Source organism: Erigeron canadensis, chromosome 3 (genome assembly GCF_010389155.1).
Source record: "Erigeron canadensis isolate Cc75 chromosome 3, C_canadensis_v1, whole genome shotgun sequence".
Lineage (NCBI taxonomy): Eukaryota > Viridiplantae > Streptophyta > Magnoliopsida > Asterales > Asteraceae > Erigeron > Erigeron canadensis.
The window spans coordinates 41,331,608-41,349,069 of NC_057763.1; the positions used below are offsets into that span (position 1 = coordinate 41,331,608).

The window sequence follows — 17,462 nt, forward strand, 5'->3', positions numbered from 1 at the left end:
CATGGAGTGTATAATCTATGATAATCTCGAAGAAAAACTTTAGACTACTCTTATTTAGAAATGCTTTAGAACATAATACAATGAACAACATAATCGTTAAGTATAACGAATGAGAAACCTTTTTATTAATAAAGAAAAATAGAAAAAAGATTGTTTATTCAAATAAAGATTTTGTTTAAAGTTTTAGTCATACAATTTTTCTGACAATTCGGTTTACGGGTGTTTATCGATAAGGTTATTCGACTTTTGGGTTATTTGGTTAAGTTTATTCGAGTTTTGAATGATAATAAGTTAATCCATAACCCAAACCAAATAAGATTCGGGTTATTTGGGTTTGGGTTGTTTTGGTCGGGTTTTGAGTAACACATATAAAAGATGATGTTGAGTTTGCACTATGAAGCATACTAAACTTAAAAAAAAAGTTGGTTAATTATACTTCAATGTAACTTTAATTTCAAAAACATAAGAAATCATACCATGTAAAAGTGTAAATTAACAAACTGTTTATATTCAAAGTATTTCAACAACTTTGATTATCTAGTTATTCATGCATTACAACATGCTTGTATTACCTTTGATTACCTTCGAAGAATAATCATGCATATGTAAAATAGATAAGCTACAAACTATTTAAAATAATATAAAACACTTTATTAATTAATTTTTTTTACAATCTTATAACGCAAATACTATTTAATTAAACTATTGAAGTAAAATTTAAAGCTATTGTTATATGAACTTTTAATACAAGACACATATAATATAACTATTATACTCGTAATACAATACTTTTGTATAATATTAAGAAAAGGCAAAACGGTATGTTTGATTTTTGCCTACCATAATCTTTAAAATACAAAAACAACCAAGCAAGAATCATATTTTGTAAGTTACGAATAAAAGCATAAAGATTGTGTCAACTATATAACATTCCTATAAATATTACATAGATAAAAAAAAACATTCATATGAGTTATTCAGGTTAACCCAAATTAAAAATTATCACCCATAACCCAAACCATTATATTGGTTTGGTAACCTGATAACGAACCCAAAACCCAAATAATCCAACCCATATAACCCAAACCCATTCAGATTGGGTCGGGTTATTTGGGTATGGTTTTTGTCCAACACCCGTAGTTCGGTTGCTAAGTGCAACAGATGACAATGAGCCATTTTATTGAATACGCAGGCTATTTTGAAGACTGCTTACTCATAAATTCACGTACCACTCTCAAACAGCTCGGCAGCTAAGTATCACGGAATGAGGGACCATTATGTTCAAAATCACTGTTTATTGGTATAGAAATACGGCATTTGAAACAGCTTGGCCGTTGAGTATGACGACCGAAAGATCATTTTGTTCTGTTTAAAATGATAGCTTTATATCAGGGACTGTTTATTTGATTAGTATGGTTTTAGAAGTACCACAATCCACAGGGACCTAGGATCTGGATGCAATCAGCACAAAAAACAAACAATTAAAAAAAATTGGACACGGTTTGCTGGGTAATAGAAAGAAACATTGTAGCGTATGTTTGTGAAGACATACTACTATAGGATTCTAGTGTACAATTGGTAACAACACATACTCGGGTTGAAAATCAGGGTCCTCAATCTATAGTCTAGCCGTAACCAAGCCATAAAAAAATTATTTCTTTTTTCCTATTACGTCTTTTCTATATGCAAAATTGAGCTTAAATATTGTAATACACAAGTTATGGTATGCTCATGGATTGAAGAGTTTTCTAAAAGGTCCATCTGTTCGGTCTTTTGCGGCTTCAGTCAAAGCAAGGAATCTTTTGAAACCAGTTGTAGCAGCACCTCTACCTAGTGCTGCTGCCCTAGTGAGTACATCCTCTCTTGAAGCAAGAAGTGCACTAGAAGGTTGATTCACCACAGGGGGAGGTGCAGGGGCCGCTGCAGGGATCACCTGGACTGCTGATGTAGCCATCGGTATTTGTGAGATTCCAGACCCGCGCTTGTTAAAATCTTCTAGTATCGTTTGTTGATCTGCTTTTTTCAATCCCTGCAATCAAATAATGAATAATACAAGATCTTATACTCCACACAATATAAAAAACATTTCAATTACTCACAAATAGTTTTGGTCTTTCTTTTTCTAGAAATCGATCTGAGAGCACTAATATTATAGTGCGTGTAGTGTTCGTATATATCACTCTGTGAGTCTCCATTTCAAAAGTGGGTGTAAACGGATCAAGTTGGCTCATCTGATTACATGAGTTTCAAGCAGGTTGAGCTTAATAGGCTCACACTTGGGCTCAAGAACATGCTAAGCCTAAGCGACCAAAACCTGTATATGAGAGATGGCAACTTTGATACATTCACTTATGTATAAGTCAGTTTGGGTTATGGTTACTCTTGGACAGGTCAAATACCAGAACTTAGCTTTAATGAATTGGGCCAAACGGGTCGATCGTAGACGTTGTCTATAGTAACTAGATTATAACTAAAATAAGTGATTAATTACATGTAAAATCTTTAACAAGTTTGGACAAAACCTATTTAGAAGTAAACTGTACCAAAGAATGGCTCTTTTTGACCCATTACCTGACCCGCCCAATTTTTCACCAGTACCACTAATCACAGAAGACAGAAAATTGATATAACTACAACCTTGAGCTCTAGGATTCGCTGAAACTCCGAAGGTGTTCCCTCAGGTAGTAGTGCACTGTACGTATCTGCCACCGAGTCCACTGGAGACAGGATAACCTATACATAACATAGACTCGTCATCACACTTTTTAAAATATTAGAATGGCAGCAAATAATGGGGGTAAGCTTTACAAACTTAAAGTAACAATCACTATAACGATGCATGAACACAACACGTGAAAAGTGTGTCAGCTGACTCACTGGGATTTTGTTTGGTGTCTTGCTCACCCTTTCTGAGTAATATTCATGTGGGAAAGGAAAAGAAGAAACTAGGTCAATTACCCACCTTTAGAAGTGCTTCTGCTTTGCTCATCTCACGACTCACAAATTTTGAGTAACTAGCAGCTCCTGATGTCTGTTCAAACAAAGTTATGACCAAATGAAATTTAACAGAGTATATTGCTTCAATTTGTCTTTTTAATAATTAATAGTATTATAGATATATGAGATAACGATCACACGGACTTATAATCTATGTGTTGAGTGAAATATTGCAATTCTAATGAAATTAAGTATAAATATATTGCGTAGACAAGTTAGGTTCGTTGTATTCTCCTAGTAGTAACAGAACACAGTGAACAACTTGTCGGGCCAAACATTGCAATATTTATTTATAGAGAAAAAGAGCTATCACCTGTTTTCCAAGGGATGGAATATCTAAAAGTATTGTCTTTACAGCCTGAGTATCTAGCAACATCTGCATAAAAACAACACACCACATCTTATGTTTAGTTAAAACTATTGTATCTTCACTGTAAGCTGTCATCATACATCTCAATATCGAAAAGATTGCACAAAGAAAAAAATGTGATAGTTAACAGTACTTGTTGAGCCCCAGTCTCTGATATCTGCTTGCACTTGAAGATATTGAGATAAAAGCGTGGACCTAGAGATGATGCAAGCTGCATGATAATATCAGATGATAATTAACGAGCATGTCAAGAGTTCAATGGTCATTATATCGGCTAATGTAGATAACTTTGACCATTTTGGGATGTCCCAAAATAAATGCAGCATCTTTTTTCTTGGCAAAGTTTTCATTGGACCTATTTTTTATTTAGTAATAAACTAATAATTACAACTGATTGCCGTCCATAACATTATCTTCTATATTTTATTTTCTAATTGTCATTGATGAGCACTTTGGAGATTAAACTAGATGCACACTCAAACGTATCAGTTTTTAATAGGTGTACGCTTTAGTTTCTACCACAATGTAAAGTGTATAACATAGGTGAAAAGCAGACATGAAGTAAAGAGCAATCATGGTAGATTTGTCAGTTGGTTTTAATGAAAATGACAGTTTAAGGATGAAACAGTGGCAATGCGAGAAGAAAAACATAAGATGAAACAGGAAGGCTATTCACCTTGTCTAGAAAGAACTGAAAATAAACTGGAGAAAGAAGGCTTCCAAGTATAGGGATGCTACCATTGAGGATCATTTTTATGCTATTGACATACCTGCAACACAATAAATTCTTAAGAACATAAAGAATGGCTTAGCACAGTAACTTAGGTTTCATACACCCAACTTGCATCTTACTCTGACTGATCGCCCACACTTTCTAGGGTACCCCATGGAACACGTGTCATTGCAGCCATTTCAATATCAAATTTGGTTTCCAAGCCATTGACTAATGTTACCAATGCTTTGGTTATTACTGCTGAAAATTCATCCTGTACAAATAGGACATATGTCAAGAGGAGCTAAAGCTATCTGTGACAAATAATAAGACATAGTTACCTGCACTTCTGACATGTCCACGGCATCAACCAGTTGTGTATCGATTATTTTGGAGACATTCTCGGCCAACTCTTCAGCCTGTTAAAAAAAAATGAAGCCAAAATGAACTCTTGTCAATATCGAGAAGGCCTTCTAATTCTAAGCCATTACAACTTGTATCCTTATTATTGTTACCATTTTGACTGATATTTTAAGACATTTTCTAATAAAGTCAACTAAGCATAAGACACCACCTTATAGAACAGAAGTAACAGTGTAGCACACTTTCAATTGGATGTGCAAATGATTATTGACTGAACAGCCCTATATTTATGTTGTATACATATATAGCAACCGTGCAAAATCCATCATTACCTGGTCGTCATTTTGATGATGAAAATCATAACTTTAAACTTATGATTGAACCTATGACAGATATAATTAGGTCTTATCTAAATATTACCAGGTTTTAAGAACTCACACCCAGTTACATACATTGATACACCCAACATGAAAGGTGAAAGGCTGACCGTTTTATGACAATATTCTGCAGTATTCACAATATAGCATATCATTCTTTCGTCTTTATCAGATGTCTGCATTCATTGTCACGCAGTATCAGCATCATCAGCAGTAAGTAAAAATAGCAGTGGAAATAAGGTGGGGTCTTTACAACTGGCTAATACCTTGATCTGTCCGTCCATCCCTGTTGCAGCAGCAACAATCCCTGTGCCACCTTTAGGCAACTTCATATAAAGCTTTGTAGCATAAGCTCTCAGAACTCTTTGAAAAACCTATCAGCGAAATGGAGAAAGCGATCAACACATTATCCACAATGTATATGAAATGATTAAATAAATTGATACTATATATTAAGGGGACTATAAATTTATTTTGATCCAACATCTCATTAACTTTCTAATTTCATCCGAATTGACTGATACTGGTTAATTATCAGCGTTCTGTTTCTGTTACAGGAATGTTACTCTTCTAAAAAGACTTGGTGCATAACACAAAACACTTTTGTCAACTTAAATTCATTGCAAATCAATCCGCGCAGCAAGGTTGAAGATTATATGTTCACAGCCTATGAAATATATTTCCAGTTGTCAAAGGCGTTCAAAGTCTAAATATTTAGAATCATACCAAGCAACAGCATGTGTCTACTTAGAATGTGTAGCAAATACTTGGTCGCATACACATAAGTATTCAGGCAGATCAGGAGAATTAGTATATGCAACCATTCAGAAGAGCAGACTTCTCCGGTAGTATATCAACAAGTACAAGTAAACGTAAACTGTTTATGATAAGACCTTACTCTTCTACATCACAGCATATTGACAATGGACAGCATATGAATAGTTTCCAAAACAAACCTTCAATAAATTTAGCAGAGTCTGGTTCTTGGTCAACGCCGAGCAACGCTTTAAGCTCCTTCTAATAATCAAAAACACCTGACATAAAAAAAAGTTTATTAGGTTAGCATATACAACAGTAACACTTTTTATGGTCAGAAATGGCACAGAACATATTGTGATTTCATAAACTATATCAAACAGCCAAGGAGGATAATGTATCTTAGGGACTAGTCAAATAGTGTAAGTCAGTATGTCTAGTATTTACCTGCATGCTACTGGATAATATATTTGTCTGACTTCCCTCATCCATGTCCCACGTTTCTTCCTGTAACGTTGAAGATATGCATATGATGTCCGGAATAAGGATAGAGCAAAAGTTTCAATCGACACTAAGGCTGAGAAAACCTGAACAAGCTTCTCCAGATTGTCCATAAGTGTCTTCTCTTCGAATTCTACATACACCATTAAGTGTGGTTCGAAGCAAGATGATATTATTCCACGGAAATTGAACTGCAATAGCAAAAACAACAAAGAAATAGAAACCACCAAGTTTTCAGTGGCATTCAATACAAAAGCATGAAACATATTAAACAAATGACAATTAAAATACCATGAGTTATCAAAATACAGTGATAATAATTATAAAACTATAAAGGGGGTCTTTTATTCTGAAATTTAAAGTAACAATATAAAACAAAAAAGAAAGGCAATTGGAAAGGTAAAAACGTACCCCAGCTCCAGGAACAGCTAACTCTTTATCCTGACATCAGAATGTTCGTTCGTTAGGATATCCGAATCAGAAGCATAAGATTTCAGAAATTTGAATACAACAATAACACATGAAGAACTAGATGAAGCAACTTACATCATCCTGGTTCCCCTGATGTGCAGCAAGCTTTTTCTCGTACTTCTTACGAATGTCTAGTACAATATGATTACCATTCTCTGCCTTATCTATTTCCTCAAGGCCGTCTGTTACATTTCTGCTACTACCACTACCACCAAATTTATCTGCCAACTCTTCCTCGAATTCTATTGTCCGTTGCAATGCCTGCACATGATACCAGAAGATGAATAAATCCAGGTCCAAGTGTAATGAAAATTTTAATATGCCGAACTGTCATACTTAAGATTGTAATGTAGACCATACTTAGGATCATGTTTAGAGTATTACAATTACAATTACTATTGCCAATTTGGTTAACAAGCAACAGTATGAACAAACATATTATTTTAAACTATATATGTATGCATATATTGGTAGTGATTACAAATTGCATGAACTCGAATGGCTAAGGAAAAGATTCTTGATATACCATTTGTTAATTAGAATAAAAGGTCAAGTAGTATATGAAATGATCAGATATGTAGAAAAGGTCAAGGAGAAGAATCATAGAAATGTTAATGCATCCCTAAGTCTACAAATTTTACTGTTGAATAATGCCATTTCAGGATATACCATCAGGAGTGTTCCAACATCTGGCTTCTCTTTCAAGTTTTCAAGAATATCTTCAAGTTGTGTCCTGAAATTAAAAAATTCTGCTAATAAGCCCCACAAGTCTGGTACAACAATTTATCTAAGAATCATGAACATGACCATTAGTATTTATCATAATTAGTGTCATTTCAAAATGGACACCTTTTTCATGAAATCATTCACATAAAGATACCATGAAGTAAGGTTGACACATGCCACAGACAATGGTTAAAGAAGTACACACTGTTGCCTAAATTTGAAGAAACTGGCAACAAACCTGGTCAATTTGCAAAACTGAATGCACATCAGATAATCAACATGCCATGAAGTGGGAAAGATTTTCCATATCTCCTCGTTCGTTCTTAAACGACGTTTGACCCAAGCATATCTCCTCTCTGTTTTATCCAACTTTGCTAGCTCTGATAGAATGCTTAAACTCTTCAGAATAAAATACATAGGTTTTAGCTACAAAAGAAAGTAATTATGAACGAACAAACCAGCTCCTTCAAATATCTGCTGATAAGAAATAAGTTCTCTGTCACAAAAGTTCTTCACCAACTCTTCCCTCACTGATGGCTCTAGTGCATCAACAACTAAGCAAGCATCTGAGAGAAGTTGCAGCAAATTACTATCCTCAGTCTCTTTACCCGTACCTAGGCTGGGATTATAAAAAAAAAAAATAAGGGGAAAGAATAGAAATCAAACTTGCCCAGATATAAAATTAAGTTTTTTAACATCTAATGTAAAAAAAATACAACATGTGCTATAGATTGTTATCAAAAATGTCTATATGAGGAAAAAAATTTATATTTAAAGCAGCATTATAGTGAGGTAAGTCATACAACCACATGTCATTTATCGAGACAGTGTAATATGGTTCTATTGGAATGGAATGAGAAAAAAAAAATCTCTGGAAATCTTTCTTGTTACTCTGCAATGAGCTTACATATCAGAATAACTGATGATACTTAATTAGCAAGAATGTTAATGACTGGTTACATATGATAATCTCTGGAAATCTTTCTTGTTACTCTGCAATGAGCTTACATATCAGAATAACTGATGATACTTAATTAGCAAGAATGTTAATGACTGGTTACATATGATTTGTTAAGAAAATGAAGTAACTTTTATGCTCAATAGATGCAATTCTATATCAATGTTAACCTCCAAAGAAATTGATTTTTAATGGCAAAAATTTTGTATGATTTGTTGAGTGAAATTTTAATCGCAACAGATGGTTTTCATGCTTAAAAGTGTAAATTAGAAAACTTTAAGAAACCAATAGAAGTTTCCCATTTACTATAGTAATGTGCCAGGTGGACATATTACATCTATATCAAAAGAAATAAAATCACAGGATACTAATTAATAATAGCAAACAAGGGACATTAGCATGGTCAGATTATGGAGAACTTCAGCAGGTTCAAGATAGGCATGTAATAGAATATAAGTAACATTTTAAGAAAAACATTAAATTCACACACCTGGAGAAATCAGAAAACACATGAGACTTGAGAATTTGTTTGATGTTCTTGAACTTATCTCTTAGCTCGCTAATCTTGGGGTTATCTCTGTATCCATCAAAATGACTGCATAATTGGCTGACTGCCTAAAACACCAAAAATCTTGTATATTAGAACACTAACAAAGATATTCATGCCGGACAACTTAAGCTGTCATGTAACTAGTCATATCGCAAGAATGAAACGTGAAGACATTTGCGACTAGTTGTATATCAGTTGGCCTTATCTAATCAGGGAAATTTTCTTTAAACCTTTTACTAGAAGGATACAGATGGTAACACTTAGTTGTAAACATTTTAATCTATCAATAAAAAGCAAGGTTTGGGTATAATAACGACATAATGTACATCAAATACCATATATTCAGATATTCTTATGTAAATTGTTAGCAGATACAATAACTTAGTTTCTTACATACCTCTAACTGAGCAGAAGCCTCTTTATACTGTCGTTTTGAAGCCATTCCTTGAAGTTGCTCGATGGCAGATACTGTCATGGTTAAAGTGGGCTATTGAAGTCAAAACTTGTTAACTAATAATAGTCTTCAATTATCACACTTCGTATGGAAAAGAATGGCTTCTAAAGAAGTTCTAGAACATGAAAACATACTTCTTTAAGAGAATCATAATCAAGCAAGAAATAAACATTTCTTCACAAAATGAACATAGAAAAGTAAAAATAAATGCAATTATGTCCATTTATGTTTTGCTTAAAGCTACCTAAGTATGTGACAAATACATATAAAACGCAGTTAACATATTGTTTTCTGACCTAGCATAGTAAGACGATGGAGGGCCGTAATTGTAGTTGTTATGTGTTTCTTTGCAAAATCCAGCTTTTTAATGTCACGGCATATTTCCTGAACCATTGTTTCGCTTTGCTCGGCTTTGCTTTTAATTTCTCTAACTTTATACATAAGTTCCTGAAATCATATAATAACAATAGGGCAACATATTAGTGTGGTTCAAGGAAAAAGCAAGTATACTGAATCTTTCAGTATAACAGAGTCCCCAAAACACACAGAATGGTAACAGACCTTCACAGCACTTGTAGCTGCAGCCAGATCCTCCTTTGCTTTTGACCCTGAATTACTCTGGATACAAAATGTAATTCAATTAAGCACTGATATTACCAGCGGATAAATTAATGAATGACTACATTACGGGATTACACAATCAGACCACACAAATAGCTGATGCATATAAAACACGTAAAACTGCTGTCCTATATTTACTTTTTATGATTAAAGGCAAGAGAAGTAATTAGATAACACAATAGCACCTGTTGACGAACAGCTGCTAGAATTTCAGCATCAACAACACGTATCTCATTGTGTACTTTTTGCATCAGTGGCTCTACACCCGATAAAGATGCTTCTGGACAATTAAGATTTCATGACGTCAAACTACAGGAAAACTGAATGAAAATACATCATAGAGATTATAGGATAAGGGACAGTTGTAGGTGCAGGATGAAGGATGTAGTGTTTACATTATCTAATCTTAAAAATCGCAAAGGAATCTTAACTCGGTGATCCTATTTGATCAAAAGGATGTTTTTTTACCAATAAAAGGTCATCACTGTTGGGGCAAAGCCCCTCTATGTTTGCTTCTTCGGATGTGGTACTTTTAATTTATGTTGCTTGTCTTTTAGTCTGGTCATGCTAGTCCGGGAACACCTAATAGAAGAATGATGTTGTGGCAAATGCATCTTTGTATTTACTTATTTGGTACAACTTCTCCCCTGACCCATATATCGGAACACGTGAATTGTGAAGGTGACACTATATTTGGGAAACAAGTCTCTTCACACACATTGCTATCATTTTTCATCTTCATAAATAAATGTATACCATACCTAATACATCATACTCGCACAATCTATTTTTTCGGCTTCAAGCTGATTATATAATAGTAGTATCATGATACGTGTCAAGTGTTTCGCTATAAACACAATTTCACTATGATCTGATCTAGAATTTGAAACCACACATATACTGATATACATATAAGTACCCAAAATTCAATTAAAAAAAAAAAAATGACCTGTAGGAAACATCTGATTGATATAATCCAAAGTACTTGCTTTCTCCATCCTCTTTTTACTTAATAATAACTCCCTGCTCCTTCCAGATCTTTCGATATCAATTACCTAAACAAATAAAAATATAAAATCACGACTAGTTAGACATTATATAATAAATTATATGTATATGATTTTAGTAATAAACACGGAGATCTGAATTACCCAATTTGAAAGTGATGTGTCAAGATCATAGAATTGAATTGATTTCTGTACAGCTGACCTCACGTAATGTTATGAATTTTCTGGTGAAATCACGGCGGAATACGGTGGCGGGTAATGGTGGTTAACACTTTGGGAGTAATTTAGCTTTCGATTTCGACTTTTATTTAAGATTCACTTCAGTCAATTTGAATCCAGGGACCAGGGTCTGTGACTCTGTATTGTGAAAGATTGTGAACTATTTGGTAATTACCTTTTAACCCTTCTATGTTATGTTAATACTTAACGAGGACAGTGTCTGCGCGTTGTAGCGGCTAAAAAGTGATGATAATATAAAAGGGAGACGGTAGTGGATAGCGAGGGCAGCGGTGGAGAAGGAGGGCAGCGGCGGCGGAAGGTGATAGAAAGTCGATAAGAGTATGTAATGATTAGAGCAAATGAGGAAATGAGGGTATATAAGAGTATTATGTTTAAATTGGGGTATTTTGGGAAGAAAAAAAGTGTTGAATTAAGATATCCAATATTCTTTATAAGAGAGTATAGATAGTTAATATTACGGGAAATATTAATCTTCTGTTTCAATAAATATATGAATAATCTAGTTTACACTAGGCCTTCTCACCTTCAATACTTTATAAATTACCTAAATAAAACCCTGTACAAATCCTGTCGACCAAGTAAGACTCGAACAAAATGGTGCATCTAACAAAAAACGTGATTTTTTCGATTTTTACGGATCCATGTGTTGTCAAACACTTAAATAATGATAATTAGTTATGCACTATGTCAATTTTATGGACTTTTAATGCATCAAAATGTAGTTATTAAGTGTTCTCATTTTAATTTTGTTCTTATTTGATTGTCACCCTATATATATATATATATATATATATATAAGGACATGTTTATCTACAGTACCTTTGCTGACATCAGCTATTTTGTCTTATTAAATTAAAAAAAAATATTTATACTTTTATATTTTCTTATTTTTACCACTTAACTTATAGGTTTTTTAATTTTAGTCTAGCATTTTTATACAAAAATATACTTTTATTTTACAAATCTTTAAGATTTATCAATTAACTTTTGAGTTTTTAATTTTAATCACAAAATCTTTATTTTTTACTTTCTATCACTTATTATAAAATTTTTTTACTTTCACCATCGAACTCTTGGTTTTTCAACTTTGGCTACCCATTTTTATTACTTTCTACCCCTTATAGTAAATTTTAAGTAGTGTCCAAACTTTTTGGTAATGCAAGATGTATGTTTGCATGATGCGGCGATCATTCCCGGATAAAAATTCTCGGTTTATTTGTTTACACCTTAAACTATCATGAGCAGGGCGCTCCTCTTCCACTTGTCGCCTCTAGAAAGCACTGGAAAGCCTGGAACATTACCCTAAGAGGCTTTCTGGATAGAGAAAAGAGGGAAGGCTTCCCTTTTTGGACGCCTCTTTCTACTATACTTTTTGTGAGCCCCACCTGACCCTCTTCCACTTTCTTTTACTTTTTCTCATTTTTTAAAATTATTTTATTTAATTAATACGAGTAGTATATAAATAATTAAATTGTAAGTCCTTTATAAGAAGCCTAAAAGAAAGCTTTGTTCCAACAAAAACTAAAGAAAGCCCTTTACTGATTGTACTGACGTGGTCCCTATGAAAAGCCAAGGGAACTCCTCGTAGTCTTTTAAGTCTTAACTCACTTGAAAAAAAAAATCGTAATCGGGTATGTATAACCCGATCCACAATTCCAGTCTCATAACCCAATAACCAACCCCTGTACTGGGGTTTCAAGTTTTAACACACACTGTTTTCTTCCTTTTTCATACCTTAAAACCCAATTAAAAAAATGTGGCGATTATCAGCAAGAAAATTTCAATCAAATGCAATCAAAGGATTCTCAAATGATTTCCCATTATTAAAAAAGGTACACCCCATTTTACAATCTTATTATAATAATAATAATACTAATGCTCATTTTCAAGATTTGATTTTTATCCCACAAACAAGCCCTGTTAGATTATATAGTTCCAGCTCTACTGATTCAGCTGTTAGTCATGTGATTGTTAATGAAAATGATAGCTTTAATATTGGGGAAATGTGGAAAATCGGAATCGAAGAGGCTAACGATGTGTTCGAAACCCATGTTTCCGATTCCGAAACCAAAGGTTTTGAGGCAGTGGTTGGTAATGAGGTTGATGGGCATGATTTAGATAAGGTAGTATCTCTTTTGAACGGTAAGTTTGAGGTCGGTAATAGGTCGTTAGAATCGAGTCTTGATGATATGAATTTGGATTTGAGTGAAGAGTTTGTAATGAAGGTTTTGGAAAGTGAGGGTATTCCGGGTGAGAATTTGGTCGGGTTTTTTAAATGGGTAACTAAGGACGCAGAGGCATCTGGTGTTAGTAGTAAGACGCTTGATGCGCTTGTGAGGGTGGTTTGTGGTGAGTTGAAGAAGAAAGTTTCGTATAGTTTGTGGGATTTGGTTAAGGAGATTGGTGAGAAACAGGAGAAAGGTGTTGTGACAACCGAAATGCTTAATTCGTTGATATCTTTGTTTTCGAGATTGGGTAAAGGGATGGCTGGGTATGAGGTGTTTAACAAGTTTGGAGATTTTGCGTGTGTTATGAATGCAGATACGTATTATTTTACTATTGAAGCTCTTTGTAGGCGGTCTATTTTTGACCGTGTTGGTTTGGTTTGTGAGAAGATGATTAGTGAAGAAATATTACCGGAGGCGGGAAAAGTTGGGAATGTAATTTATTCTTTATGTAAAGGTGGGATGGTGAAAGACGCTCATTCGGTTTATTTGTTGGCAAAGGAGAAAGGACGTTACCCGTCCCAGTTGTCTGTTAATTTTTTGATTAGTTCTTTATGTGACCGGAAGAAGAATGATGCTGATTTTGTTCACTTAGCGTTGAAGATGTTGGATGATTTTTCTGAAGATAAACGAAAATATGCAATCAAGCAGTTTTCCTGTGTTGTTCAAGCATTGTGCAGGGTTAGTGATACCGAGGGTGCAAAAGCTTTGTTGTCCAAAATGATTCATGTCGGTCCTCCTCCTGGAAATGCAGTCTTTAATACGATTATCAATGGCCTTTCTAAGTCGGGAGACATGAAAGGAGCTATTAACATAACGAGGATGATGGAAGATAGGGGACTCAAGCCTGATGTGTTTGCTTATAGTGTAATTATGAGTGGGTACACAAAGGGCGGTGAAATGGAAGAAGCTGCCAAAATCTTGGCCGAGGCGAAAAAGAACCACTGCAAGCTGACCCCCGTGACTTTTCATACAATGATTCGCGGGTATTGCAAGCTTGAACAATTCGGAAAGGCTGTGAAGTTGTTGGGAGAGATGGAAAAGTATGGCGTTCAACCTAATGCCGATGAATACAATAAGTTGATTCAGTCTCTTTGCTTAAAGGCGGCTGATTGGTCAATGGCAGAGAAGCTAATGGAGAACATGACAAGAAAAGGTTTACATCTGAATGGGATCACAAAATCACTTATAAGAGCTGTGAAGGAATTGGAAAATGAGGCTATGGTAACCAAAGAAGCAAGCGTTGAAGCATAAACTTCAGTGTGTTTTGGTAGTAACCTATATGTACCATGAAGAAGGTATGTCAGAACGTCTATTTTGTTTTCTTGATCTTTACAAGTCTTGGCAGAAAAAGGTTTATGTTTTGCTACAAAGATTGCTCCGTAAGTTAGATTTTGGTTTTATTTAATGCCATAGTTTGAAGAGAAAACTATACAAAGTGATTGTTAAAGGTTGGCAGCATATGTAGTTCCCCCCTTCTCTTTTCTTGAATTTAGCATTTAACCAGCAAAACAATAACAAGGGCAGTTGGATTTTCTATTCCATTGGTTTGAATGTTCATTTATTTGTTCTTGACTTCCCATAGGTGATTATATCTTAATCAAAGTTTTTTTTGTAATAAAGGATACCTTGATTTTATGGGTGCGCCCTCTTGCAAGTCATTTTGTTGTTTCATTTGGTGGCTTGTCACTCAAATTTTCCACATAATTGTTTACTTAGATGTGGGAACATGTCTCCATTATTTGTAGTCCCAAGCCTATATTTATATATACGTATTCCTTTTATGGTTATGAAGTTTCCAATGTTATGACATACGAATGGTCTTTGAAAATTGATATATGCATGCTAAGGTTGTGCATTCCACTAGTTTATAATTTTAAGAGGGCATGTGGTATTTGCTAATACCCAAGTCTTCTGAATGTCCTAAGAACTATCATTTTTCGTGGCAATGTATAAAGGCTCAATGTTTTGAGATTTCTGGACATCTTAAGCCTGAAGTGAAAGTGTGTTGCTATTTGTTCTCAATTGTTTATTATCTGTATAGAATAACATAAACATAAGCTACATTTTCCTCACCAAGACGCAGACTAAATTTAAAACCTAGAAAAGACAATAAAAGTTGATAATCCGTTCATTAAATAGTTCATCTCTATAGGCCATCAACAGCCAGAGCTGGATCACCGACATCTAGATGATTCATTTAATCAGTGACAACAAACTCATGAGCTCCAGCTAAATAAGGCTGCCATTTTCTGTAGGTGGCAAAATACGAGTAGCTTCTAAATACTGTTTTCGAAGAGGTAGTGTGTCACATCTAAGCACATGCTACACCTACAAATGTCTTCTCATTTATAACAAGACTACAATAAGCTTATCGACCTGATTAAATTGCAAGGTTTTCTTTTCGGAAAGCTTCCAGATTAAACTACTCCGTAGTATTTTTCTCACATTGCCAGCATTATGAAAGAAATTAATTTGTGTTCACAAAATCTGAATGATCAAGCTTTCGTATGCTTCCATGTTAAATTTAGTTATTTAACTTTGAAATTTTGATCCTGCTTTGTCAGAAGAAATTTGGTTGAAGCCTTGAAGGTAGTGAACGTATTCAGGTTCGTATTCAGGTTATCTGTCATATGCTTTGAAGTTCACTTTCTAAACTGGATGAGTGATATCTTGCTAGTAGGTCATACTTTCTCTGGTAAGATATTTAATGACCCCTCAAAGTAGTCTCTTCCTTTTGCTTGCTCTTGGTGCACCTCCGAGAATGGTTCTTGCATGCTAGGCATCAACTTCCTGCCGGTGATTCTTCTTTTAACTTATCTAGCTCTCCATTTAGCTAGAGCTGAAACTTATAGATTTGAAAAGAAAGTCTTGTGTCTGTCAAACAAAACTTCAACCTTATTTTAATTATATATATATATATATATATATTTTTTTTTTTTTGGGTAAATATATATATTTTTTTTGTTATCCAATATTTCAAGTTATTTTAATTATATTGGTAGATGTAAATTTTGAAATTATAAAGCAATTTGCCATTGTTAAAATTTAAATGTATATATCGATTCCTTTACATAAAAAAAAGTCACCAAGAAAGATGAAAAGTTTATAAAAGAATAAGAGGATCAAAATGATGAGCCGAATGGATTAAACAAACATATTAGTCTCAAGATATCCAAAGTTTACAAAGGCACTAGACGTTGCGAAATACTCACCCCCAAAGTAAGTAATGTAGTCGTTAGACATAAATACCTCATTATAGCGTTTGGCTGCAGACTTGGACGGAGTTGTTTAGAAACGCATGGCTAAAAGTTGTTTAAAAACTGTTTCAAAATCTATATAAAACATGTTTGTTTTTCAATGACTGGATCTTAATGCGAATCATTTGATCAATTTTTGAAACAACAATTTGATTCTATACACCTGGGTATCATGAATTTTGTACTTGGATAATACATCTTGTTATAATCTAGTTCTGATCGTCAGAGACAGTACCAGAAAAAAATCCCAAAGGGGGTAAAATTAAAAAAATCCATGAAATATTAATATCAAAGGGGTCAAAATGTTAAAAATCTATAAGAAATTTTTTAAAATCGATGAAAAGTTTGAAAATAAATGACAAAATCTAAACTTTGAGGGGAACTTTTGCCCCTTTTGCCCCCATGTGGTACCGCCCATGCTGATTGTGGACTCGTGGTTGCAAGAGGGTTGTACGAATTATGTGTAGTTTTTCTGAGTCATTCAATCTGTCTTAGTCATACAACTGAAATAAATAATAAATAATAAAATTCTCATTTATCAAATAAACCTCACACTTAACCAAACTAATGAGACAACTATAAATAGCAATGAAACCAATCCAACAGTTAATATTCAGGAGTTTAAATCCAATGTTTTATGTCCCAATGGTATCTAAGAGAATAAGGTTTAATCTAATTGAGTTTCAAATAATTAGCATACAGGCAGCCAAGCTGTCTTAATATTCACTTGGCCAAGTCGTTTGTAAATTGATTATATTTATGTGTTGATAGTCAACAATCACTTTGACCATTCACCCACATCCATATAGATAGTTAATTTGACAAAATTGAGGCTTTTGATTGTTTCTGATAAAACTAATAGCCGGACAAGTAG

The 17,462-nt window shown here is 34.1% G+C and overlaps 2 protein-coding genes across 4 annotated transcripts; one reads left to right on the forward strand and one right to left on the reverse strand.

Moving 5' to 3' along the window:
• Positions 1 to 1,481: 1,481 nt before the first annotated feature.
• LOC122592554 (vacuolar protein sorting-associated protein 53 A-like) lies at positions 1,482 to 11,230 on the reverse strand. Its single transcript, XM_043764814.1, has 25 exons — positions 11,008 to 11,230; positions 10,806 to 10,911; positions 10,042 to 10,136; positions 9,797 to 9,853; positions 9,532 to 9,682; positions 9,179 to 9,249; positions 8,722 to 8,846; positions 7,732 to 7,892; positions 7,512 to 7,653; positions 7,217 to 7,280; positions 6,623 to 6,808; positions 6,488 to 6,517; positions 6,163 to 6,267; positions 6,023 to 6,082; positions 5,776 to 5,853; positions 5,086 to 5,193; positions 4,930 to 4,995; positions 4,421 to 4,498; positions 4,220 to 4,353; positions 4,044 to 4,137; positions 3,501 to 3,578; positions 3,311 to 3,373; positions 2,963 to 3,031; positions 2,638 to 2,733; positions 1,482 to 2,029 (listed from the first exon to the last, which is right to left on the reverse strand). Exons 2-25 carry the CDS (start codon positions 10,852 to 10,854, stop codon positions 1,730 to 1,732), a joined length of 2,460 nt encoding a protein of 819 aa, XP_043620749.1. The 5' UTR covers positions 10,855 to 10,911; positions 11,008 to 11,230; the 3' UTR covers positions 1,482 to 1,729.
• Positions 11,231 to 12,758: 1,528 nt separating this feature from the next.
• Positions 12,759 to 16,253, forward strand: LOC122594689 (pentatricopeptide repeat-containing protein At3g02650, mitochondrial-like). 3 transcript variants are annotated; one of them, XM_043767113.1, is made up of 2 exons: positions 12,759 to 14,626; positions 15,899 to 16,253. In XM_043767113.1, the coding sequence occupies exon 1, from the start codon at positions 12,858 to 12,860 to the stop codon at positions 14,580 to 14,582; it is 1,725 nt and encodes a 574-aa protein (XP_043623048.1). In that variant the 5' UTR covers positions 12,759 to 12,857; the 3' UTR covers positions 14,583 to 14,626; positions 15,899 to 16,253. The 3 variants fall into 3 exon arrangements, with proteins under 3 accessions (XP_043623048.1, XP_043623049.1, XP_043623047.1); XM_043767114.1 differs by lacking the exon at positions 15,899 to 16,253 and adding an exon at positions 15,484 to 15,839; XM_043767112.1 differs by having other exon boundaries at positions 12,760 to 14,626; positions 15,896 to 16,252.
• The last annotated feature ends 1,209 nt before the right edge of the window (positions 16,254 to 17,462 follow it).

Coding starts and splice junctions, on each gene's coding strand:
- LOC122592554 (XM_043764814.1), bottom strand. CDS start 10,854: ATGGAGAAAGCAAGTACTTTGGATTATATCAATCAGATGTTTCCTACA. Junction 9,683..9,796: donor CAGCTACAAGTGCTGTGAAG/GTCTGTTACCAT, acceptor ATATGATTTCAG/GAACTTATGTATAAAGTTAG. Junction 4,499..4,929: donor CAGAATATTGTCATAAAACG/GTCAGCCTTTCA, acceptor TTTTTTTAACAG/GCTGAAGAGTTGGCCGAGAA.
- LOC122594689 (XM_043767113.1), top strand. CDS start 12,858: ATGTGGCGATTATCAGCAAGAAAATTTCAATCAAATGCAATCAAAGGA.